At 46.2% G+C, this 25336-nt stretch overlaps 1 protein-coding gene across 2 annotated transcripts in view; it reads left to right on the forward strand.

Annotated features, from left to right (window-relative positions):
• The window catches only part of LOC107396444 (spectrin beta chain, non-erythrocytic 1), a 141151-nt gene that overhangs the window by 91112 nt on the left and 24703 nt on the right, over positions 1-25336 (forward strand). For both annotated transcript variants that reach the window (XM_054738516.2, XM_054738515.2), the window contains 24 exons: positions 8629-8780; positions 10583-10756; positions 11814-11905; positions 12060-12140; positions 14534-14649; positions 14982-15094; positions 18337-18524; positions 18719-18836; positions 18965-19123; positions 19208-19303; positions 19409-19615; positions 19802-19955; positions 20033-20184; positions 20334-20552; positions 20628-20708; positions 20795-21001; positions 21087-21298; positions 21732-21869; positions 21937-22057; positions 22642-22857; positions 22934-23353; positions 24623-24825; positions 24939-25029; positions 25109-25255. In XM_054738516.2, the coding sequence (XP_054594491.2) occupies positions 8629-8780; positions 10583-10756; positions 11814-11905; positions 12060-12140; positions 14534-14649; positions 14982-15094; positions 18337-18524; positions 18719-18836; positions 18965-19123; positions 19208-19303; positions 19409-19615; positions 19802-19955; positions 20033-20184; positions 20334-20552; positions 20628-20708; positions 20795-21001; positions 21087-21298; positions 21732-21869; positions 21937-22057; positions 22642-22857; positions 22934-23353; positions 24623-24825; positions 24939-25029; positions 25109-25255 (3857 nt within the window). The remainder of the gene's footprint in view (positions 1-8628; positions 8781-10582; positions 10757-11813; positions 11906-12059; positions 12141-14533; positions 14650-14981; positions 15095-18336; positions 18525-18718; positions 18837-18964; positions 19124-19207; positions 19304-19408; positions 19616-19801; positions 19956-20032; positions 20185-20333; positions 20553-20627; positions 20709-20794; positions 21002-21086; positions 21299-21731; positions 21870-21936; positions 22058-22641; positions 22858-22933; positions 23354-24622; positions 24826-24938; positions 25030-25108; positions 25256-25336) is intronic.

A 25336-nucleotide genomic window follows, 5' to 3' on the forward strand; every position in this document is an offset into this window, starting at 1 on the left:
AGTCATATTAGTGATCAGGTGTGTTAGTGATCAGGTGTGTTAAGGCTCAGTCATACTAGTGATCAGGTGTGTTAGTGATCAGGTGTGTTAGGGCTCAGTCATACTAGTGATCATGTGTGTTAGGGGTCAGTCATATTAGTGATCAGGTGTGTTAGAGGTCAGTCATATTAGTGATCAGGTGTGTTAGTGTTCAGGTGTGTTAGGGCTCAGTCATACTAGTGATCAGGTGTGTTAGAGGTCAGTCATATTAGTGATCAGGTGTGTTAGAGGTCAGTCATATTAGTGATCAGGTGTGTTAGGGCTCAGTCATATTAGTGGTCAGGTGTGTTAGAGGTCAGTCATATTAGTGATCAGGTGTGTTAGAGGTCAGTCATATTAGTGATCAGGTGTGTTAGGGCTCAGTCATATTAGTGATCAGGTGTGTTAGAGGTCAGACAAATTAGTGATCAGGTGTGTTAGAGGTCAGTCATATTAGTGATCAGGTGTGTTAGAGGTCAGTCATATTAGTGATCAGGTGTGTTAGTGATCAGGTGTGTTAGGGCTCAGTCATATTAGTGATCAGGTGTGTTAGAGGTCAGTCATATTAGTGATCAGGTGTGTTAGTGATCAGGTGTGTTAGGGCTCCGTCATATTAGTGATCAGGTGTGTTAGGGGTCAGACAAATTGGTGATCAGGTGTGTTAGAGGTCAGTCATATTAGTGATCAGGTGTGTTAGTGATCAGGTGTGGTAGGGGTCAGGTGTGTTAGTCATCAGGTGTGTTAGAGGTCAGTCATATTAGTGATCAGGTGTGTTAGAGGTCAGTCATATTAGTGATCAGGTGTGTTAGGGCTCAGTCATATTAGTGATCAGGTGTGGTAGGGGTCAGGTGTGTTAGTCATCAGTTGTGTTAGAGGTCAGTCATATTAGTGATCAGGTGTGTTAGAGGTCAGTCATATTAGTGATCAGGTGTGTTAGGGCTTAGTCATATTAGTGATCAGGTGTGTTACGGGTCAGACATATTAGTGATCAGGTGTTTTAGTGATCAAGTATACAATAGTGATCAGGTGTGTTAGTGATCTGGCATATTAGTGATTAGGTGTGGTATAGATCAGGTGTGTTAGGGCTCAGTCATATTAGTGATCAGTTGTGTTAGGGCTCAGCCATATTAGTGATCAGGTGTGTTAGGGGTCAGACATATTAGTGATCAGGTGTGTTAGGGGTCAGACATGTTAGTGATCAGGTGTGTTAGGGGTCAGACATATTAGTGATCAGGTGTGTTAGAGGTCAGACATATTAGTGATCAGGTGTGTTAGAGGTCAGTCATATTAGTGATCAGGTGTGTTAGAGGTCAGTCATATTAGAGATCAGGTGTGTTAGAGGTCAGTCATATTAGTGATCAGGTGTGTTAGAGGTCAGTCATATTAGAGATCAGGTGTGTTAGAGGTCAGTCATATTAGTGATCAGGTGTGTTAGAGGTCAGACATATTAGTGATCAGGTGTGTTAGGGGTCAGACATATTAGTGATCAGGTTTGTTAGGGGTCAGACATATTAGTGATCAGGTGTGTTAGAGGTCAGTCATATTAGTGATCAGGTGTGTTAGAGGTAAGTCATATTAGAGATCAGGTGTGTTAGAGGTCAGTCATATTAGTGATCAGGTGTGTTAGAGGTCAGACATATTAGTGATCAGGTGTGTTAGGGGTCAGACACATTAGTGATCAGGTGTGTTAGTGATCAGGTGTGTTAGGGCTCAGTCATATTAGTGATCAGGTGTGTTAGAGGTCAGTCATACTAGTGATCAGGTGTGTTAGAGGTCAGACATATTAGTGATCAGGTGTGTTAGGGGTCAGACACATTAGTGATCAGGTGTGTTAGTGATCAGGTGTGTTAGGGCTCAGTCATTTTAGTGATCAGGTGTGTTAGAGGTCAGGTGTGTTAGTGATCAGGTGTGTTAGGGCTCAGTCATATTAGTGATCAGGTGTGCTAGTGATCAGGTGTGTTAGGGCTCAGTCATATTAGTGATCATGTGTGTTAGGGGTCAGTCATATAAGTGATCAGGTGTGCTAGTGATCAGGTGTGTTAGGGCTCAGTCATATTAGTGATCATGTGTGTTAGGGGTCAGTCATATAAGTGATCAGGTGTGTTAGAGGTCAGTCATATTAGTGATCAGGTGTGTTAGTGATCAGGTGTGTTAGGGCTCAGTCATATTAGTGATCAGATGTGTTAGAGGTCAGTCATATTAGTGATCAGGTGTGTTAGGGCTCAGTCATATTAGTGATCAGGTGTGTTAGGGGTCAGACAAATTAGTGATCAGGTATGTTAGAGGTCAGTCATATTAGTGATCATGTGTGTTAGGGGTCAGTCATATTAGTGATCAGGTGTGTTAGAGGTCATTCATATTAGTGATCAGGTGTTTTAGTGATCAGGTGTGTTAGGGCTCAGTCATATTAGTGATCAGGTGTGTTAGAGGTCAGTCATATTAGTGATCAGGTGTGTTAGGGGTCAGACAAATTAGTGATCAAGTGTGTTAGAGGTCAGTCATATTAGTGATCAGGTGTGTTAGGGCTCAGTCATATTAGTGATCAGGTGTGTTAGAGGTCAGTCATATTAGTGATCAGGTGTGTTAGTGCTCAGTCATATTAGTGATCAGGTGTGTTAGGGGTCAGGCAAATTAGTGATCAGGTGTGTTAGGGGTCAGACAAATTAGTGATCAAGTGTGTTAGAGGTCAGTCATATTAGTGATCAGGTGTGTTAGAGGTCAGTCATATTAGTGATCAGGTGTGTTAGGGCTCAGTCATATTAGTGATCAGGTGTGTTAGGGGTCAGACAAATTAGTGATCAGGTGTGTTAGAGGTCAGTCACATTAGTGATCAGGTGTGTTAGTGATCAGGTGTGTTAGAGGTCAGTCATATTAGTGATCAGGTGTGTTAGTGATCAGGTGTGGTAGGGGTCAGGTGTGTTAGTGATCAGGTGTGTTAGAGGTCAGTCATATTAGTGATCAGGTGTGTTAGAGGTCAGACATATTAGTGATCAGGTGTGTTAGTGATCAGGTGTGGTAGGGGTCAGGTGTGTTAGTGATCAGGTGTGTTAGTGATCAGGTGTGGTAGAGGACAGGTCTGGCTGGTGGAGCTGAACTCAGCTTTATAAATAAGTTGTTTAATCACATAGAACTAGGCTGGTTTGTGTATCATCGTTCAGTTTGTAAATGAAATAATTGGAAACGTTTTGTATTAACTGTATTTGTTTGCTGTTCTGCAACATTTAAGAGAGAAAAAAGCAACAAACTGTAGAAATCTGTAAGAGATTAATTTTTTCATAGCTTCCTGTTTGATGTTGCAGTAATGTTGCTTATGTCATTTCTTAGTGTCACTGCGACGCACCCTGACTCTGTTGGAGGAGGACTTCTAGTCGTGCACCGAGACACTAGTGTGGTCGGGTTAACACTGGCTAATAAGGAGCTGCTGATTCATGAGGACACGTTATATGCTGCAGCTCACACACTGACAGCTCTGGTTCTGTTTGTGTGATGCTCACAACTTCCTGTATCTGTATGGTGAAACGGCAAGTTGGACCAGAACCAACCGGTTCAGAATTAGCTGTGTGTGTGTGTGTGTGTGTGTGTGTGTGTGTGTGTGTGTGTGTGTGTGTGTGTGTGTGTGTGTGTGTGTGTGTGTGTGTGTGTGTGTGTGTGTGTGTGTGTGTGTGATGTTATCTGCCTGAGTTCTGTAGCGACCCGCAGCAGGAATGTAAGAATCCCAACGGCCCAGTGAGTCCATCGTGGTTGTTTTTATTAACAACTTTAATGGAAACTAAGCAGCAACTGCTCACTGAAATTTAGCAGAACTCTGTTGTGAGTTGATTTGTGACGTTTGGGTTAAACTTTAAAGTCCCCTCAGTAAAACTTTATTAGAGGACTTTGGATCAGGATAAACCGGTGCTAAAACGGGTCCAAAGTCTGTGTGTGAGCCAGGTTTATTGGACCTTCTGAGGGGAGTGGACAACTTGTTTCCAGCTGAAGTTTAGTTTTGCTTTTCCAGAACTAAAACCGGCAGACTGAGACTGAAAAGCCTCTAAGTATTTACCGCTGGATGGTAAATGTTCTGGAACCATAAAGAATCATTTCCTGACATTCCTGCAAACACCCACTAATCTGTATTTTATTTATATGGAATAGTTTTTCCTCCTTAAACCTGGTGAAACAGGTTCCTGTGGGATGCTTTCCAGTTAGCATGTGTGCTTCCTGTCACCTGATCTGATGCTTGTCTTTGTGCTTCTGTTGGTTTTCTTTTATCATTCTGAGCTGGTTTTGTTTACTAAGGGTCTCATCTCTTTTTAATCTGATTAGGATTAGATTGATTAGAATGTGAATCTTGTTCTCTGGGCATGGTTGTGTTCTTCAGACTTGTGGAGTCTGAATCTCTGCTGAACAGAGACCAGCTCCGTTCTTCTGCGATCTTGTTCTTGCGTTATCTGAGGATCTGATTGGATGATCCGGTGGGTTCTGGGGAAGTTCTGGCTCCGGGTCAACAGGACATATGGCTCCAGTCGGTTAAGCAGGCCGATGATCAGTCAGTCAGTGTGTGACTCTGATGGGAAAGGCTGCGTCTCACTGTGAGTCCATTATTTCAGACTCCGGTTCTGTTTCAGCAGCAGAACTCCCGTCTGATTGGACGACTGCATCAGCATTGTGTCCTGTGATTGGCTGCCGGCCTCCTGCTGTCTGACAGAGATGTGAAGAGTTATTTTTTATTTTGTAAGAAAGATTAGAGACCCCATGATGTGGTTCCGATTCTGGTTCCTCTGAGCCTGAACCACATGATGTTTTTTTTTAAGAGTTCCTGATCTCCAGCTGCCTCCAGCTTCGTCTGTGGGAGATCAGGAATGCTGGAATCCTGGAATAGTGGAGCTGCTTGTGTATTTTGATAATGTTACATGATCATGTTTGGTTAGAGTTATGTGATCGGGCATGAGTGGCCCAGAAACGGGTCGGACTCCAGCACATGGGAGGAAGAACAGAGCTCCGTGTGTGTAGTGGAAACAGATGTTGCTGTGTAACACTTGAACCCCCCCCCCCCCCCCCCACTCCTCTGTCGGCCGTCTGCGACTGGACTCTGAGCTGGACTTCTGCTGCTGTTACACCTGGGGTTGATTTACATACAGAAAATAACAAATCTGCATCACGAGTGACTTTATCGCTGGGATAAAAGCATCCATGTTGAACGGAGAACACTAGGAGAAGGGCTTTAGGGTTGTCCAGTAATCGGAAGGTTGTAGGTTTGATCCCGGCTTCCGCCAGATCGGCAAATGGGCGATACACTAAACCCACCTAACCTGCTGGTGGCGCCAGAGCTCGGCAGTCTGACTTCCATCAGGGCAGCTGTGGCTACCCTGTAGCTCGTCATCACCAACAACGTGATGCTATTAGAACAAAGCCACCAGCACAAAGTTAGCTAGCTAGTGACTAACTAGCCCTGACCGACCCTAACCCTCACCACCTTTAGCACGGTGGTCGCTGCAGACACGAGCGTTTGCAGGCTCTGCTCCTTCCAACCACAGGTTTCAAACCCTTTTTTCCTACGTTGTTCTGCAACCTTTTTCCGTTTCTCACCACTAATGGTGTTGCAGGTCACACCCACTATGTGTGTTGACACACTCTGACGTTCTGCCGTGGGGGAAAACTCATAAAATAAAAGCTGACTTTGGTAAAAAAAAAAAAAAAAAAAAAAAGGATGTTATGTAAAAAAAACTGAAAGCAATAAATAAAAATGCCTCAATAATGATTATAATTATTATGCAAAAATGACTTTTTAAATAAAACTTTATATTAATAAGCACATTTTAAAAGAAGAATGATACATATTTCATAGCATTGAGGTTAGATTGAACATATTCAGTTTTTTCATTATTTCATTGACAGATTACATGATAGCCTAATTATTTATGTAGATATTTATTTCATAATGGTTTATTTGATTATTGAACACTTTGGCATTCTGAAGAAACAAGAAATGAGTAACTGAAAATGTCTGAAGTTTGTTGTTTAGGTGTTGTTTTTTGAACGTCTTCTTGTTTCTTTGTGAATTTCCTTTCGTCAGCCGCTCTGATTTTCCTCATCCACCCTTAAATGAGGCTGTTTCCTCTCCTTGTTCCTAATCTTTCCATTCTTCTCTTCTTTATTGTTCTTTGGTCCTCCCGGTCTTATTCTGAGACCAAGTCCTTGAACCTGCCCTGATAATCAGACACGTTCAGAACCTGGGAGCAGATTCTGTTTGAGGTGAAACTTTGTAACCTCCAGCATGAATTCCTGTTGTATCACCAGCTCCACTTCCTGTGATTCTGTGCGATTTATGACAACCATTCACTCACACGGTGAACGTCATACACATTTGTGTGTGTGCATGTGTGTGTGTGTGTGTGTTTGTGAGACTGTGCACAAAGACAATTGTTTCCTTTTTTATTTGCAAGAGATAAACAGAACTACACCTTGGTCTACTCCTCAGGCTCAGGTTAAGGTTGACCTCCTATTATAAAAGTGTGTGTGTCTTTCTTCTGTGCATGCATGTGTGTGTGTGTGTGTGTGTGTGTGTGTGTGTGTGTGTGTGTGTGTGTGTGTGTGTATGTGCATATGTTTGTTTGACTTACATACAGGCGCCTAATCCATTCATCATCGTCCTCTCGATGTTTCTCTTGGACTCAGCAGAACCCTGATAGCCAGAGAGGGAAATTGGACCCTTTAGTCCTGAGGTGTGTGTGTGTGGGTGTGCGTGTGGGTGTGCGTGTGTATGTGTGTGTGCGAGTGCGGGTGTGTGTGTGGGGGGGCGTATGTGTGTGTGTGTGTGTGCGTGCGTGTGTGCGTGCGTGTGTGTGTGGGGGGGGGCGTTTGCATGCGTGCGTATGTGTGTGCGTGCGGGTGTGTTTGCATGCGTATGTGTGGGTGTGTGTGCATGTGTGGGGGGGCGTGTGTGTGTGTGTGTGTGCATGTGTGGGGGGGGCGTGTGTGTGTGTGTGTGTGCATGCGGGTGTGTGTGCATGTGTGTGGGGGGGGCATGTGCGTGTGTGTGTGTGTGGGTGGGTGGGTGGGGGTGGGGGGGGGTTAGAAATGCTTGAAAGAGCTCCGTGTGGCCTAATGAATCTCTGACTGGATCTGAAGGAACCTGAGAAACCTGATGGGTCAGTCTGAGTGTGTCATGCAGGCTGAACATGAGAATAGTCTCCTACACCTACCTGCATAGCTTCTGATAGAAATTCCAAAATGGTTCTAATGACAGCCCCTGGGCGTCTTTGCTTTTGCTTCTTATTCAAGCAGCTAAGTCAGTTCAGACTGGAACATGGGGGGGGGGGGGGGGGGTAGTGTTCTTTTGTTGCTTAATGAGCAGAAACTGCCTATGAAGACCCCTCCTCCCCACCTCTGCGGAGTCGTTGAAAACACAGAAGTCCTCCAGCTTCACTGGCTGCTGGTCAACTTCAGGGTTCATTCCAAGGTCTTGGTTCTGGTCTTTAGGGCCTTCCATGGACACGCACCATCATACGTTGGTGATCTTCTGTTGGTTCTTTATCACTAGCTTGTCTTCATGCAGCTGCTTCCACCTATTTTTCCCAGGATCTCGTATTACCTTTTCTTATGTTTCTTTCTTCCTTCTCATTTTAAAATTGTATGTGTTCACGTTTTTTACTACGATGTTTTTTTCTCTTTGTGAAGTGTGTGTGATTTTGATCTGGAGAGGCACTAAATACAAGATCGTTCTCATCTGTGGAGATAAAACATCAACGTTGCAGAAGAAACAGTCAGTGGTAGAGTCGTGTGGCTCTTAGCCAATCAGAGGAGAGATGTCCAAAAATCAGGAAACGAGACTCCTCCACATCCTGTCTCCTCCGGCTGACTCCTGCGTCTGGTGCACCAGTGTATACTTTCCCCAGAGTACAAGTTACAAATAATTCATTCCTACTAGAATGACTACAGATGAACTAAAAACACAAGGAAACTTGACCTTTAAATAAAACAAGCTGTTGCTGGCCACGCCCACCTATCCCCTGATTGGCTGCTATGAGCTGAGGAACTGAATCAGCTGAGATTCACAGGTTAAAGACAATGGGAGCCTGTTAGTAACCTTTGACCTTTGTGATTCTGTGAAACTTAAAGGTGTCGTTCATTTTGGGAAACATCCTGAGCTTCTGCATGAATCTGTTCGACAAAACGGATTCAGAGTCACAGATTTATGTTAGAAACCTGTTCTCTAAGGTACTCTCAGGACGAATTCACCCTGAGGTTATTTTTCCTTTTGTTTGGGAATCAGAGGAAGTGTTTTACTGATACTCCTGCAGGATCAGATTAAGGTCCGATTGTTTAGTTCTGGTTCTGGGAACGTGGTTCTGTTTGATCTGAAATGATAAACAGCAGGCTTGTGTGGAACAAGCAGCAGGTGGAAACTGTCAGGCTGCACCTCAGCTGCTGGATGGGAATATTTCCTGCAGGGATTTGGATTTAGTCTGCTCCGTCCGACGCAGGAAGCTTCTCCCAAACACAAAAGGGTCGATGGATGATGGGATGGACGTAACCAAACCACCCTGCAGAACCCTGCAGGATCAAACTTTGTTTCTCTCATGGTTCCTCTGACCTTCATCTCCTTGTTTCTGTCCGGTTCTGTTCTAGATGAGCGCGAGGCCGTCCAGAAGAAGACCTTCACTAAGTGGGTCAACTCCCACCTGTCCCGGGTTTCCTGCAGAATCACAGACCTGTACATGGACCTGAGGGATGGACGCATGCTCATCAAGCTGCTGGAAGTTCTGTCTGGAGAGAGACTGGTGGGTCGGGTCACTGGCAGGGCTTTTATTCTGAAAAACGAGCATCACTTTAACAACTAAAACATAAAAAATGCACTTCAGCTAAAATGATCTAATCAATAATTTGTGATAAAAATATTGAACATACATTAAAGGTTAACGTTTCATTAGTTCTGAGAGAAATGTTTCAGGTTTTATTTGATTTTTTTGTTGTTTCTGTAAAGCGTTACCATGGAGACGGGAACTAAGTCCTGACGTATTCTCGTACAGTTTAACCCGGTTGGACCCAGAACCCCCCTCTGTCTTGTGACTCTCATCTTGTTCTCCTCCTCTGCACTGCCTTCCGGTCTTTTCTCCGACTGTCAAACACACACTGAGATGAACCCGGCCTCGCCGCCTGCCAGGATTCACATTTATCCCTCTTCTGTCTGTCGGACAGTTCCTGCTCACATTTCCGCTGAAGGCGGAAGAGAACGATGGGAGAAAAGAGGAGTGATTAAAAGAATGAATAGAAACCAGAGGGATGGAGATTGTGGGTTGTGAAAAGAGTCACTGAGTAACTTTGAGGGTTGAGCCAAAGCCTCCAGACGCAGCAGAAGAAGTGGAAACGTTTGTTCTGCTGTGGTGAAATTCAGTCATAACTATGTGGGTCAGAGAGGAACCCAACAGCGCCACCGTGTGGCAGCAGGTGGTTGGTTACAGACGAGGTTCCCAATGCCAGGATCCAGACCCGCTCAGGGTCCTGGGGTCGTGGTCTGGGATATTTAGCCGAGTTCAGTCCAACGTCAGGATGATTTGGTTTTATTTTCTGTTTCTTTCGTTATTTTTCATTAGAGGTATAACAATCGATGTTTCTGAATATCAGGAAAGAACCGCCCTCTCCACGTTGCGCAACACTCTCCCAGCGCCCGTTTACAAGCAGCTGCCGGCTGTAATGAGTAATAAGAGGCTCTAAAACTAGCATGCAGAGCGTTAGCCTACCTCTCGAGCAGAAAACCGGCAACAGCGACGTCTGTGGGGAGCGGACCGGACCGCGTTAGCCTCTTCCTGATTTCCATGAGAGCGCGGGGGTGCACAGGGTACGCATGCGCCGGAAGTGAAAACTAACCCAGGATTGGCTTCACCAGAAAATGACATTTTTGCGGACCAGTGGTTGACGTGATCCACCCGGAAGAAAAACATTGATTGATATACCTTTAAAGTTTGTAAAGTTTTTCTTTATTTATTTTTATTTAGCTTTATTTAGAGTTTTTATTTATCTTTCATTTAATTTATCTGTGTTACATGTTATTAGATATTTTATTTTAATAAATAACATTTATTTAATCTAATTTAATTTATTTTGTCTATTTTTTATTTAATGTTTTAATCTTTGACTTGATTTGATTTTCTTTTCTATATTTAATTTATTTAATTTTACTTCATTTGCACACATTTGATGAGAAACAAAGTATTTTTTTTCCTTTCTAGTATTGAAGTGCAGTTTTAATCTGAGTTGGATTACAGACGAGGATCGGGTGTAGGAGCTTATCTAGAAGTGACCCGGGTCTGGGTCTGGTTCTGGTCAGATTGTCATGACCAAGCAGGGGTCAGGTGGTTCTGCTGGATCTTTATTCATCATGACAATAAAACCTCTCAACGTGTAGTTTTAGTAGATCCACCTGCTGAGACAGGTTCTGGTCAGAACTGGGTCCAGAAGGCTCTCTGACGAAGCAGAAGTTTGGTTAGGGGTCGGGTCTGTAGATGTTTGATTCTAGTGTTTGGACTTTCCTGGTTCTGGGATTCATTAATCTTACTTCCTGTTTGTTTTGTTCTGGTTCCAGCCCAAACCCACGAAGGGTCGGATGAGGATCCACTGTCTGGAGAATGTTGATAAAGCTCTACAGTTCCTGAAGGAGCAGAGGGTCCACCTGGAGAACATGGGTTCTCACGACATTGTGGATGGGAACCACCGACTGACTCTGGGCCTCATCTGGACCATCATCCTTCGCTTCCAGGTAGAGCGGGCTCTCGGTCTGGTTCTGGTCAGGGTTCTGGACAGCCAGCTGGTGTTAGTAGCTAAATCATCCCAGGACAGGTGTTCTTCTGGTTCCCTCGTCTGTTTGGACCTCAGATTTAAGACCAGAACAGGACAGTTCTGTTTCAGGTTCACATAATAACACAGCGGTTCTGCTGGGTTCTGTGGTTCTACTGTACGCTGCAGTGGTTCATTTCTCATGACGTCAGCTTCAGGAACAGTTGGATGAAAGGATTTAGCTTTTTTAAGCTTCTGGGATTAAAAAAGTCTTTTTAAATCCGGCGCTGGAGGAGCAAGGGCGGAATGGAGCCTGTGGTTCTGGCTGGTTCTGGTGGTACTGCTGATGTTGCTGCTGGTTCCATGTCCTGACTCCGGCTGATGGAGGTCCATCCATGAAGGTGAGACGTTTGTGGAGGTTAATCTGATGAGTTTATGGGACCAAATCTGCAGACGGTAGAGATGTTTTTAGTGAAAACCCAACATTTGTATGGAGAGCAGGGACTTCTTCAGCCAGCCAGGCTGGTGGACCAGAGCAGGGTCTGTCTTTAGGAGGTGAAGAACTTTAGAAAAAACCTTAATTTGTTTAGAAGACGTGAACAAGCAGAAAGGAAGGGAGCTCTTTAGACGAAGGACGCTTTTTATAATCTGTGAACATTTTATTTGGAAAGTTTCGGTTTCAGAATTGTGGTAAAACTAGAGATGCACCAGTTCTGGTTTTGAGAGCTGATGCCAGCTCAGACCTGCAGGGACAGGAGTTGCTGGTCCAAGTGGACCTCTGCCTCTCGACCTGACCTGACCCCAGATAAGCGGAGGAGGACGGATGGACCTACAGGGTCACGTTTATCTTAAACACGCAGAACAGAACTTCTCATAAGTTAGGATTCAGGAGGAAACCCTCCTCATGAAACATCTGTTGGTGCTAGTATATAAATATATAAATATCCATCCGTTGTCTGGACCCGCTTTGTCCACGTACCAGACGACGGCACAACACTAACAGCAGAATATTTAAAAGGTTTCTTGTCTTTGTGTCTCAGATTCAGGACATCAGTGTGGAGACGGAGGACAACAAGGAGAAGAAGTCTGCTAAAGATGCTCTGCTGCTCTGGTGTCAGATGAAAACTGCTGGGTCAGTTTTTATCCCCCCACCCCCACCCCACTCGGTTTGATTGACAGTTCTCTGAGCCAATGAGATCTCTCATGTTGTGTGCCAAGGCTTGGACAAGCTGGAAAACCTTCAGTACTCCTGTTCCTAAATTAGTTCTCTTCCTTTTCTGGTCCAGATATCCAAACGTCAACATCCATAACTTCACCACCAGCTGGAGAGACGGGATGGCCTTCAACGCTCTGATCCACAAACACAGGTGGGAGGTTCACCTGCAGACGTTTCAGACCCGACAGGAAGAAGCGATCGGACACTAATGTTAATGTTCTCGATCTGTTCATAACCAGCTGGTTCTGGAGCTTCAGTAGAGTTCTCTTACTGAGAGAGGTGTCTTTTGTTTATTATCCTTCCTTAAACTTAGACAGAATTCTAACACAACTAGATCATTCAGTTTGATGGCTGGTGATCTGGCCGTTAGAACCATCGACATATATACTGGACATTTCATTTCCATATGCTCCAATAACACTTTTTTGAGGCTAAATGGGCGGTGGCCACCGCCATTTTGACCGTGTCACAGGTTCCGTCAAGCCCAGTCAATTCCACAAAAGGGAAGAGAGGTGGAGCTGAGGGTGTGGCTGTAAGGCTGGGATCAACTGACGACACCCGGTCGAACTAGCTACAAGCTAGCCTGAAGCTAACCCAAAGCTAATGCGGAGGTGGGAGCAAAGCTAACGGAGGTAGCAACCTAGCTACAACCGGAGTTAACGGTGCACAACACCAGAGCTTCTGAGTCAGAGATACGCTGGATAAAACCGGGTGGAACGCAGAGATCTCCCAAAAGCTGCTGAAAGCCGGTGTCGGTACAAGATCTGCTCAGATGCAAGATCGGCTCGGGGTCCGTCGACTGCCGATGACGTCTAAGTAGTTGATTGGCTGAACATGAACCTTATGGAATTACGTAATCACGTTACGTTGGTCCAGGCAAATCTTTCTATTGGAAAGATGGACAACTTTTACAAAGAAATCCATCATTACCTCTTTGAAAATTCACTTTTAGCATAGAGCTGCATGTATATTAGGGCTGAACAATTAACTGCATGTGCAATTAAATTGCGATGTGACAAAAGGAGATTTTCTAATCGCAAAGGCTGCAATTTGGCAGCGTGTGGTTAGCGCAATGCTAATATACATGGAAAACCCCATAGGAATGCTAATGCTAATATCACCGATTACATTATTACAAATTATGAATTAGAAACGTGCCAAATGATTACATTTGGAGTCTAATAGAAAGTAAAACCACCATCAATCAAATAAGTACAGACAGGTATTTTAGTAAAGCCAGAAAACTTTTAACTCCAGAGTTTTGGCTAGCAGCTATGAGCGTAACTGAACTACTCATGGACAAGACGTCAAAAACTCTAAACACAAAATACTTCAATAAACGGGACACACTTCTTTCCTGCAAATTCAATTTCACAGGTGTTGCTAATACCTATGATCCTTCAAGGGATGTGCTCAAAGAGGAGTTCAACATCATGAATACAATATAGTGTTTTATTTTACAAATACCATTATAAACACAAACTTATGTCTTAAGAAACATTATTTTAATAACGAAACTGCTAAATTCTTTCCAACAGTATAGATGTGTAGTGTATTTTGTCCGAGTCGGTTTGCCGTACTTTGACGTCATCGGCAGTCGAAGGACCCCGAGCCGATCTTGCACCCGAGCAGATCTTGTACCGACACCAGCAGCCCGCGCAGCAGACAGAAGCCGCGATCAGACAGAGATGCGCCGAGCTGCAGGGGAGGGGATAAGGGTGGAACACAGAGGTCTCCCGAGAGCTCCACAAGTCGATAGTGGGAACCCAGCTCCACCGACATGTTATTTCAACCCATTTTCTAAAGTGCAGCATTATGTTAAATGCTCTGGGTTTTACCCTATTACATTTAAATTTCATGGTTAAACAGTACATGTTAAAATCTAAGATCAGCTCGGCAGTGACCTAAAATACATAAATATTATTTTACTTACCGAAAAAATGAAGTGGAGACTCCTTGGACGCTCTATTAGTGCAATTAATGCCACAGCAAGTCATTTTGTCCAACAATTGCACAAAAAATATCCAAAAAAGAATACACAAACGCAGAGACTCAAAATCCCGGAGCAGTTTCCAGGCCAGACCGAGGCTCTACTGAGGCCTTTCCACGGAGCTAGCTCTGTGGTCAAGTGGGTCTGATGCTCATTAATTATACAGAATTTTAGGCTTTAATACACTTAAACACAAGAGTGAGGAAAAAATGCAGCCCCCTCAGAGTTGTCATGAGTGTAAACTAGATCATTTAAACCAAAAACATGTTTTGGTACCAGGCTGTAAACATGTTTATTTCTGCTGTGAAATTGACATTTTTAACATGGGAGTCAATGAGGATTTGCTCGCTTCTGACACCAGCCCCCAGCGGATGAGTGTGGAACTGCAATTTTTGGTACTTCCGGGTTGGGCTCAATTTTTCACCCGCATTGTGGGGGCTTGGTTAGAACGTGAGGCTGGCGATAATGTAGAGTTAAACGTTCACCCGTGTGGAGAAAAGAAGATGAGTGTTTATAGTCATTATTTATTAATATCGTGCCTGTGTCTGCTCCAGGCCCGACCTGATCGACTTTGATAAACTGAAGAAATCGAACGCTCACTACAACCTGCAGAATGCCTTCAACCTGGCTGAGCATCACCTCGGGCTCACCAAGCTGCTGGACCCCGAAGGTGATGCGCGCGCATACACACACACACGCACATACGCACGCACATGTACGCATACACACATATACACACACGTACACACTCAAGCGCATGCACACACACATACACACACATACGCACATGCATGCACACACACACACATACACACACGTACGCACACACATGCACACACACACATGCACAACCCCTGTTTGTTAAATGCATTTGTCAGTATATTTGTTTCTAATGCGTGTGTGTGTGTGTGTGTGTGTGTGTGTGTGTGTGTGTGTGTGTGTGTGTGTGTGTGTGTGTGTGTGTGTGTGTGTGTGTGTGTGTGTGTGTGTGTGTGTGTGTAGACATCAGCGTGGACCACCCTGATGAGAAATCCATCATCACCTACGTGGTCACCTACTACCACTACTTCTCCAAGATGAAGGCACTGAAGGTGGAGGGGAAGAGAATCGGCAAGGTAACAGAATGACTCACAACACCTCCGGTTTAAACCCGCATCAGAACGGGGCCGAGCCTAGGCTTGGTTTGTTTCTGTTTGTGGTTCAGATGAAAGTCTGATGCGTTAACAATTATGAAATCCATTTAGAGAATCTAATCATAAAACTGTATTTATTACATTCATGAATGAAACTTCTTTTATTGTGATCATTTTCTGCTTATTTTAGTTTTTTATTCCATTATCATTCATCTGCAAAATTAATTTTCCATAATGTTCATTTGTCTTGAGCAGGCCCTCCTAATCCCACATCACACAAAATCTACTTTCAGAGCTTTTCTAGTTATTAATTTATTTATCCTTTTTTTTTTTTTTTTTACGTTTGGACCTTTTTGCCATGTGGTATTGTTATTTCCTCATGAAAAAAATCAGACCCGTTTTTGGCTGCTTTCATGCATTTTCCTGTTTCAGCTGCACATTTTGACTTTTACTTTGAAAATCCTTTAAAGCCTTAAATGGACAATGTACCGTTTTTACCGTTAATCTCTGGAGATGTTGAAATGTTGTTGAAAATGAATACAATGATGCCCAGGCTTTGAAATATATTGGCGCCTTCGTCAGAGCCGTGTCCAGGACTTTTAAAATGGGGTGGCCCATGTGGGGCACTTGTTTATGCATGGGTGGCACCAATGGTTATGCTTATTTATTTATTTACACAAATCGTTTATTTATTTATTTACTTTCTAGTGAATTTCGGAGTTTCACATTGCACAATCACCATTTTTTTCTATTCATCTTCTAGTTTTGTGGTGGTTAGCAAGTCACTTCTTGTTGCATTACTGCCGCCAACTGGAGTTGAGTGGGGCTCAATACTATTTATGTGAATATGATAAAATAATAAGTAATATTAATACTACAGAAATGATCTGTAGGCCTGGGCTAGAAGACGATGTTAAAGGTGCATGCAACCACACACTATTTTGGAGTTTACAACCCAAGCCTTTTGTCGACAATGTAAAGTCAGTTTAAACTGGAACTTAGTGGGGTGGCCAATCAGATTCTAAGGGTGGCATGTGCTACCCCAGGCCACTCCCTGGACACGCCCCTGGCCTTCGTTGCACTTGACAATACAAGTCGGTCTAAGTTTCTGGGTGATGCCATGTTTCCTTCTACAGGAGCCTATATGGACAAAAAGCATTTACTGATGCCCTCGACAGGAAGGTTACATGAAGGCTCTATGAACTCACTTAACACTGGCGGCTACAGGAGGATCTTTGTTGACGTTTTCTTTCATCTTTGTGTGCATGCGCTAGCCTGTGTAGCAAAAACAAATATGGCTTGTACACTTACACAAAAGTTTACGGATGAAATCCCCAATTTATAAACACTGCAACGTCTACAGACATTGAAGTTGTTTAATGGTCGCCTGCAATCATCTCTTTTGTATTTTGCGGTCGTTTACGGAGGAAATTCCAATAAAACCTTTTATGAAGCCTCCCATGGGCTGAACGATCCACCAGCAAGAACGATCCATCCAAATCCTCCTTCAAACGTGCAAAACAACTGTGCTACGACACTCCTCCATCAGCCTGAGTCTGAAGACACTAGGCTGTGACCCCAGTGGCCATCCGTTGGTAACATCTCACTTGAACACAAACATACTGCTAGATTGCAATGATTTAGGTTTGTGCTGCCCGCTGTTGCCAGGTAAAATACACACCGTCACTTTAATGGAAACTAATCTCGCCATCAGGCCATACTCCTGACCCGGAAGCGAGTCTGGTCTGAAACATGCCACCTCTGGCTGGTACAGGATATGTGGCTTAAGCCCGGATTACACTGTGCGATTTGCAGCCTTCTTAGGCAGATCCCTCGTCGGGAGCAGAATCGTGTAAAAAAAAAAAGGTGAATGTGAGAGTGATTTACATATGGTCGTCCAGTCTGACGGTTCTGCGACAGCTTTCTGAGCCATCTCACAACCAAAGACAGCCTCCGACAATCTACAAGCGTGCTTGAAAACCTTGAAAACGACTCCTGTCTGCAACCGACCAATGAAAACACACTTTTGGGATGCCGCAGCAGCAAGACTCCGCCTCTCTGAGCTTTGGTCTCAATTTATGTTTAAAATGCGGATTATAACCTACACACCAGTTTCTATTTCTGTTAATAGTCAAACCGGAGTTATACTAAAACAATTTACATACTTAGACCATCAGATGAAAAGTGAAAACCTTTATTCTGTCATCTGAGAGCTGAGAGGAGATGAGCTCACAAACATAACGATTACCACACAAAAACATGAGATTCCTTTTCTGTTGGTGGAAATTTCACATATTCACCTAATAATGATGGTTCAGTAGTGTTTGGCTGCGGGGGGCAGAGGAAGCTGCGCTCTGTGACAGCGAGTGTGCTGATGGCAAAACTGGGATGGCAGGTGCTTCAACCACTGGACCACCGTAGCAGCACAGCAGTTCAGCCAGAGCGGGCGTGGGCGGAGTCTCTCTGAAACCGGGTTTAAACTCAGGCTGATGAAAAGTCACACTTAGGATAAATGACATCTCAGTAATATTTATGACAGGGGTGGGCAATCGTGGTCCTCGAGGGCCGCTATCCAGCAGGTTTTAGTTGTTTACCTGCCCCAACACACCTGATTCCTGGATGAATCACCTGTTCAGCAGCTCATCAGGCTCTGCAGCAGCCTGTTAATCACTAGTAGATTCAAACCAGGTGCGTTTAAGCAGAGAAACAAGTAAAATCTGCTGGACAGTGGCCCTCGAGGACTGGGATTGCCCACCCCTGATGTATGGCATACTGGGCCTGGCTTTGCTCTGATAGGTTCAAAATAACACGATCTGGAACCTTTAGATTAAAACTGCTGTTTTAAAGGAAATCGATGGTTAAATAAACTAAACAGGAACCTGTTCAGGTTAGATGGATGCTGTTGAATAGAATAAAGAGGTTTTATTTAATGTTCTACTTGTCACATTAAAACATGTGAAGTTCGGTCAGGAAACAAACTCCGATCTTTCTGAAACTAAGAGGGGTCATTTAATCTTGTCCGGTGTTTCTGAATTTCTGGAGTGGGATTTAATCTGGAATTCTAATGATGAGACACGAAGAACTGTCATTCCAGGAAGTACGGCAGGAACTTGACACAGATAACCATGTGGATCTGTTTGTTTAGAAAAACGCCCGTTTGCTTTCTGCTAAACTAAATCCTTGCTTCGGGTTGGTGAGAGTTTTCCCTCCGCTGTGTCTTGCAGGTTCTGGATAATGCCATTGAGACGGAGAAGATGATTGAGAAGTACGAGTCTCTGGCGTCCGACCTGCTGGAGTGGATCGAACAGACCATCATCATCCTCAACAACAGGAAATTCGCCAACTCTCTGGTTGGAGTCCAGCAGCAGCTGCAGGCCTTCAACACCTACCGGACCGTGGAGAAACCACCAAAGTCAGTAGATGATGGTTCGAACCTGCAGCTCCTGGCGCTCATAGGCTGAACGTCTGCGTGAACTTGTTGAACTGAACAACAGAACTCACCTCAGACGGAGCGAGGCTGGTGGGCGTGAGAGGCTCCGAGCTGCAGGTTTATCTCCAGATCTGAGTTTGTTTCCATGTTCCAGAAAACGTTTCATGTTTGTTCAGGTTCACAGAGAAAGGAAACCTGGAGGTTCTTCTGTTCACCATCCAGAGTAAAATGAGAGCCAACAATCAGAAGGTTTACACTCCTCGAGAGGGGAAGCTCATCTCTGACATCAACAAGGTAGGCTCAGCCGAGCCGTGATGGACGGACTCTGCAGCAGCTGCGGGGTTCGGCCTCAGAATGAGCACCTCACCGTGCGCGTCTGGTTACCAGCTCATTTTGGCCCTGTGGGTGTGCGTTTGTTGTAGGCGTGGGAGCGTCTGGAGAAGGCGGAGCATGAGCGTGAGCTGGCGCTGAGGACAGAGCTGATTCGTCAGGAGAAACTAGAGCAGCTCGCCCGGCGATTCGACCGTAAAGCCGCCATGAGGGAGACGTGGCTGAGCGAGAACCAGAGACTGGTCTCACAGGTAAAACTCACCTGGTGCTGCTCACCAGGACCAGTCTCTGGGCTCCCTGTTTTCTCATGTGTCTCCTCTCCTCTGTGTCCGCAGGATAACTTTGGATTTGACCTCCAAGCTGTTGAAGCCGCCACCAAGAAGCACGAAGCCATAGAAACGGACATCGCCGCCTACGAGGAGCGAGTCCAGGTGAGTCCACCACCTGCTACTGTCCTGCTTGTTGGTCAGACGACTCCTCATCGCTCTGCATCGCCGACAGCGTCAGATCTCTGATCTCATCCTACTCTCACACAGGCCGTGGTTGCCGTGGCGAAGGAGCTGGAGGCGGAGAGTTACCATGACATCAAACGCATCACGGCCAGGAAGGACAACGTGATCCGTCTGTGGGAGTACCTGCTGGAGCTGCTGAAAGCCCGCAGACTGAGGCTGGAGCAGAACCTGGGCCTGCAGAGAGTCTTCCAGGAGATGCTCTACATCATGGACTGGATGGACGAGATGAAGGTACCAGCGTTTAGAGAAACGGTGTTTCAGACGAGCCCTCATCCTAAACACGCTCCATCTCAGTGTTTAAATGTTTAACCCTAACCCGATGACCACGTGGTGAGTCGTCAGTTTGGTTTCTGCAGAGGAAAACATCTGATTCATCTTTAATAAATAACTGACCTTTGACCCTCTCCTGGTCTGCAGATGCTGCTGCTCTCCCAGGATTATGGGAAACACCTGCTGGGGGTGGAGGACCTGCTGCAGAAACACGCTCTGGTGGAGGCTGACATCGGCATCCAGGCCGACCGGGTCCGAAACGTCAACAGCAACGCTCAGAAGTTCGCTGCAGACACCGACGGTACCGCAGAGCCGTTGTTGTGATCTCTGTCTTCGGTCCCGAGTTTCTGTCTCACTCCTCCTCCTCCTCCTCTTCAGGTTACAAACCCTGTGATCCTCAGATCATCAGGGACCGGGTCACTCACATGGAGTTCTGCTACCAGGAGCTGACTCAGCTGGCAGCTGAGCGGCGAGCTCGCCTCGAGGAGTCCCGACGCCTGTGGAAGTTCTTCTGGGAGATGGCCGAGGAGGTCTGATCACTGATTACTAACCGTGAATCAGAAACGTCGCTGTTAGGGTTATCAACTCAGTCCAAGTTTGAATTTATTTCAAGCGCATCAGGAATAATTTGGACGTTCCGGGCGAGGTGCTCTCTGACGACAGCGTTTGTGGTTTGTAGGAAGGGTGGATCAGGGAGAAGGAGCAGATCCTGTCCTCTGAGGATTACGGGAAGGATCTCACGGGTGCCGTCAGACTGCTGAGTCAGCACAAAGCCTTCGAAGATGAGATGAGCGGGCGAGCCGCCCACCTGCAGCAGACCATTAGACAGGGCCAGGAGCTGGTGGCCGACAACCACTTTGGAGCCGAGAAGATCAAAGAGCGGATCCAGGACATCCAGGTACGCTGCAGCGGTCCAAAGGACAGAAAACGGTTCATTTGATTGGAGCTAAGCAGTTCCCCTCTTCTCGTGCAGGAGCAGTGGGCGGCTCTGGAACGGCTCTCTGCTGTTCGGAAGGCTCGTCTGCAGGAAGCCTGCAACCAGCACCAGTTCCAGGTCAAGGCTCCTCACTTGCTCCTCTTCTGTAGCAACCAGAACTCCCAGCAGCTGAACCGAGCCCTTGTTTGATCTTCTCCCTGCAGGCTGATGCTGACGACATCGACACATGGATGCTGGACGTTCTCCGGATCGTCTCCAGCGTCGACGTGGGCCACGATGAGTTCTCCACTCAGGCTCTGGTGAAGAAACACAAAGATGTGGCGGAGGAGATCGGCAGCTACCGACCCGTCATCGACGCGCTGCACGAGCAGGCCCGGACGCTGCCGCCGGAGAAGGCCGGCTCAGAGGAGGTAGAGCTACAGGTCTGACGCAGAGCCCACAGACCTGCTCTCTGCAGTCCATGATGGTGTTCTCTTGGTGCTTTTGTGTGTGCAGGTCCAGAACCGGCTGGCGGGTATCGAGGAGCGATACAAGGAGGTGGCGGAGCTGACCCGGCTCAGGAAGCAGGCGCTGCAGGACGCCCTGTCGCTCTACAAGATGCTGAGTGAAGCTCGTGCCTGTGAGCTGTGGATCGATGAGAAGGAGCAGTGGCTCAACAGCACGGAGATCCCAGAGAAGCTGGAGGACCTGGAGGTCGTCCAGCACCGGTAAGCTAGCCTGGCCAGCTGGAACCCTCCAGTTCAAATAACCCCGCCCCCTGAGAATTCTAACTGAGCCATTCAGCACTGAGCAGCGTACATCACACACCGCAACGCTCAAACAACGAAGATGGCGTCTGAAACGGAGTTGGCTGCGGCTCTTTCCTCTGTTCTAAATGACTTGGACCCGTCTTTAAAACCGCAGCGAGTAGAAGTGCTGAAAGCTTTTCCTCTAAAGAAAGATGATTGGTTATGTTTAAGCTGGCTAGCCCCGCCCCTCTTGTGCCTCTCTTCCCGTGAGTTACCAGACTAGTTCTCTGTGTAGAACAGAGGATGAGTCTGGCAGGCCAGGCTACCGGTACGCACCACCGGACCTCCTCTGAGTCGGGCCGGCAGAGGGAACACGACCAAGGAGCTCATCTGATGCTTCCTGCCTCTTCAGGTTTGAGAGTTTGGAGCCAGAGATGAACAGTCAGGCCTCTCGGGTCGCGGTGGTCAACCAGGTGGCCCGGCAGCTGGTCCACAGTGGACATCCCAGTGAGAAGGAGATCAAAGCCCAGCAGGACAAACTCAACACCAGGTACTCGGATCAAACCCGAATCAGGTCAGAACCTGAGTGGTGTTCTGATGGAGTCTGCCTGTTTCAGATGGAGTCAGTTCAGAGACCTGGTGGACCAGAAGAAGGAGAACCTTAACTCAGCTCTGGGAGTCCAGAACTACCACCTGGAGTGTAACGAGACCAAGTCCTGGATCAAGGAGAAAACTAAGGTACCAAACAGAACCAGTCCAGCATAGCAGAACTTTACTACCCCCCCCCCCCCCCCCCCCAATCTGGTAACCTTATTCTGTTGTTGCAACTACAACCTCCACACTCGAGGTCGCTTTGTTGTTTGTGTTCCATAATCCACCTTTAACCCTTTGATGCATGAATTATGAAATCTTCAACCATGATTTTTTTAACAATTTTTTCCATTCATCTTTAGGTGTGAACAAAACAAATTTCAAATAATATTTGTTGTAAAATTTTATAATTTACAAATAATTTATTACATATGCACCTTGGTGGACAGCGTGCATTCTGAGCATGAAATATGTTGGCTTGGCTTACTGAAGTCCAAATGGAGGGGCTCAAATGCAATAAAGTCTTCAACAGCTGTGCTTAATAGCAAAAACAAATAACAATTTTGAGTACCTGTCCACTGTAGTGACCATTATGCATCAAAGGGTTAAAATGTTTTTTTTTGTATTTTTGATTTATTCAGGTGTTTACAAAGTAATCCGATTACTTAAAACCAGGAACTGGGTGGAAGGAGGAGTTTTTGTCACTGTAATCACTCTGGAACCTTGTGCAGGTGATCGAGTCGACCCAGGAGCTCGGGAACGACCTGGCCGGCGTCATGGCGCTGCAGAGAAAACTGACTGGGATGGAGCGGGACCTGGTGGCCATCGAGGACAAGCTGAGCGACCTGGGCAAGGAGGCGGAGCGGTTAGGTTCTGAACATGCAGAGCAGTCCAAGGCCATCAAAGAACGTCTGTCTGAGATCACGGGTGTCTGGGGCGAGATGAAGGTTTGAGTCTGGACCAGATTAACTGTTCAGATGATTCAGGACCTGTCCGGTCTTAATGCTCCTCCCTGGTTAACAGGACTCGTTGAAGAACCGTGAGGAGTCTCTGGGTGAGGCCAGCAAGCTGCAGCAGTTCCTACGAGACTTGGATGACTTCCAGTCCTGGCTTTCCCGGACCCAGACCGCCATCGCCTCTGAGGACATGCCCAACACGCTGGCCGAGGCTGAGAAGCTGCTGGCCCAGCACGAGGGCATCAAGAACGAGGTCCGCAACTACGAGGAGGACTACCAGAAGATGCGGGACATGGGTGAGATGGTGACGCAGGGTCAGACAGACGCTCAGTACATGTTCCTGAGACAGCGGCTGCAGGCGCTGGACACCGGCTGGAACGAGTTGCACAAGATGTGGGAGAACCGACAGAACCTGCTGTCCCAGTCCCATGCCTACCAGCTGTTTCTGAGGGACACCAAGCAGGCCGAGGCCTTCCTCAACAACCAGGTAGCCAGCTCTTCCTCACAGCCAGACTTTAGCGTCGCTGAACTCGTCTAAAAATGTCTGAATATCAGTCTGGAGCACGGATCCTTGAGCTAAATGTCCCGTTTGAAGCTGTTGATCTAGACCAGGGACCTCATTTATCAACCGTACTAATGCGCAGATCTGTGCGTTTGTCGTGTGCAGGAAATAGTGTATGCATTGTGTGGTGTTCGTTGTTTTGCACTTGTGCGTAGAAATGTTCCTAAATTTAAGGAAACCTCTGACCGTGCAAACAAGCAGCATCTAGTGGTTGAACAGTGGAACCGCCAAGGTCTCAGTCATCCACAAGTTCTTCAACCACAAATTATTTTACCCAATAAATAATTATTTTGGGGGAGAAACAGCTGTGTCCAGTGGCGGTTCTACATGGAATTACTCCCTGGGCAAGGCCCCCTGTGACTGATGAGAATCTGACATCGTAGCATGGCTGATCTGGTGTTACTGGAGGATTTGACAGAGCATGACCTCTGGAGGGAACACGACCTCTGTGACCGCTTCGATCTGATTCCTGAAGGAGGTCCGTCTGGAGCTTGGCTGTGATTTGGGACGCTTTGTGGAGCGACAGACTAAAGGCAAAAATCTGATTCCAGTCCATTTGCTATTTAACAGCTACGAGAATCCCCCAGACCCTCCCCTGCTCATACACGCCATGTTGCCAAGGTAACCAGACTGAATGACAGCTCAGAAGAGGCTGCACTCTCAGGCATTTCCAAATTAAACGAACTCCAACCAGAACAGCTCCTTTATTGTAAAATAGAAATGTCAACCCGTTACTCTACGATTTATCAGGTTCAGGTTTGTATTTATTCCTGAGTTATTGTAAAGAGAGGTGAAGGAAAAAAGAAACAGACGATGTCCTTTGTCCATCTGTCCACCTCAGAGACTCTCGTGTGTCTTTATTATTTTTCTGTCCCCTCCTTATTGGCTCTAAGCGTCTCCATCTCATAATGATCGGGGCAAGTTGAGGGTTAGTTGATCCCATGACTGGGGGCTGATCCGGTCGTGGCCCACCAGGACAGAGTGCACCAGTGCATGCTGGGAAATCCCCCCTGACCATATGCTGGCCAAATATGTGGAAACAAACAAACAAACAAATAAACAAAGTAAATATGAGCTGAAAAGTCTTGGTATTTATCTGATGGGACCCCTTATAATATAATATTATCAAACACACACACACACACACACACACACACACACACACACTGATATCTTCCTGTGTTTCCACTCCAGGAGTACGTCCTGGCTCATACTGAGATGCCCACCACTCTGGAGGCAGCTGAGGCCGCCATCAAGAAGCAGGAGGACTTTATGACCACTATGGATGCCAACGAGGAGAAGATCAGCGGGGTGGTCGATACTGGGCGTCGCCTGGTCACTGATGGCAATGTCAACGCTGAGCGAATCCAGGAGAAGGTGGACTCCATCGACCAGAGGTGACGGAGCTGCTGTTTGTAGCAGCGATATAAATATAATTGTGACATTTAAGCTGGTCTGAGATTTTTATTCAGGACCGAAGGAAACTGGTTAAACTGGTTCTGCTCCACAGGCATAAGAAGAACCGACACGCCGCCAATGACCTGCTGACCAGGCTGAAGGACAACAGAGACCTGCAGAAGTTCCTGCAGGACTGTCAGGAGGTAAAGCTCAGACCATTAAACCTTAAAATGTTCAGATTACAGATTATAATCTGACTTGTTTTGGTAATTGTGACCTCAGCTGTCCCTGTGGATCAACGAGAAGATGCTGACGGCTCAAGACATGTCGTACGACGAGGCCAGGAACCTCCACAGCAAGTGGCTCAAACACCAGGCCTTCATGGCCGAGCTGCAGTCCAACAAGGAGTGGCTGGACAAGATCAATAAGGTTGGGAAGGGAACGGGGTCGTCACACAGAACTGATATCAGGAAAGAAGAGGAAGAACAGTTTATATGTTTAAGACGCTTT

The sequence above is a fragment of the Nothobranchius furzeri genome, chromosome 12 (assembly GCF_043380555.1).
Source record: "Nothobranchius furzeri strain GRZ-AD chromosome 12, NfurGRZ-RIMD1, whole genome shotgun sequence".
NCBI classification, from domain to species: domain Eukaryota; kingdom Metazoa; phylum Chordata; class Actinopteri; order Cyprinodontiformes; family Nothobranchiidae; genus Nothobranchius; species Nothobranchius furzeri.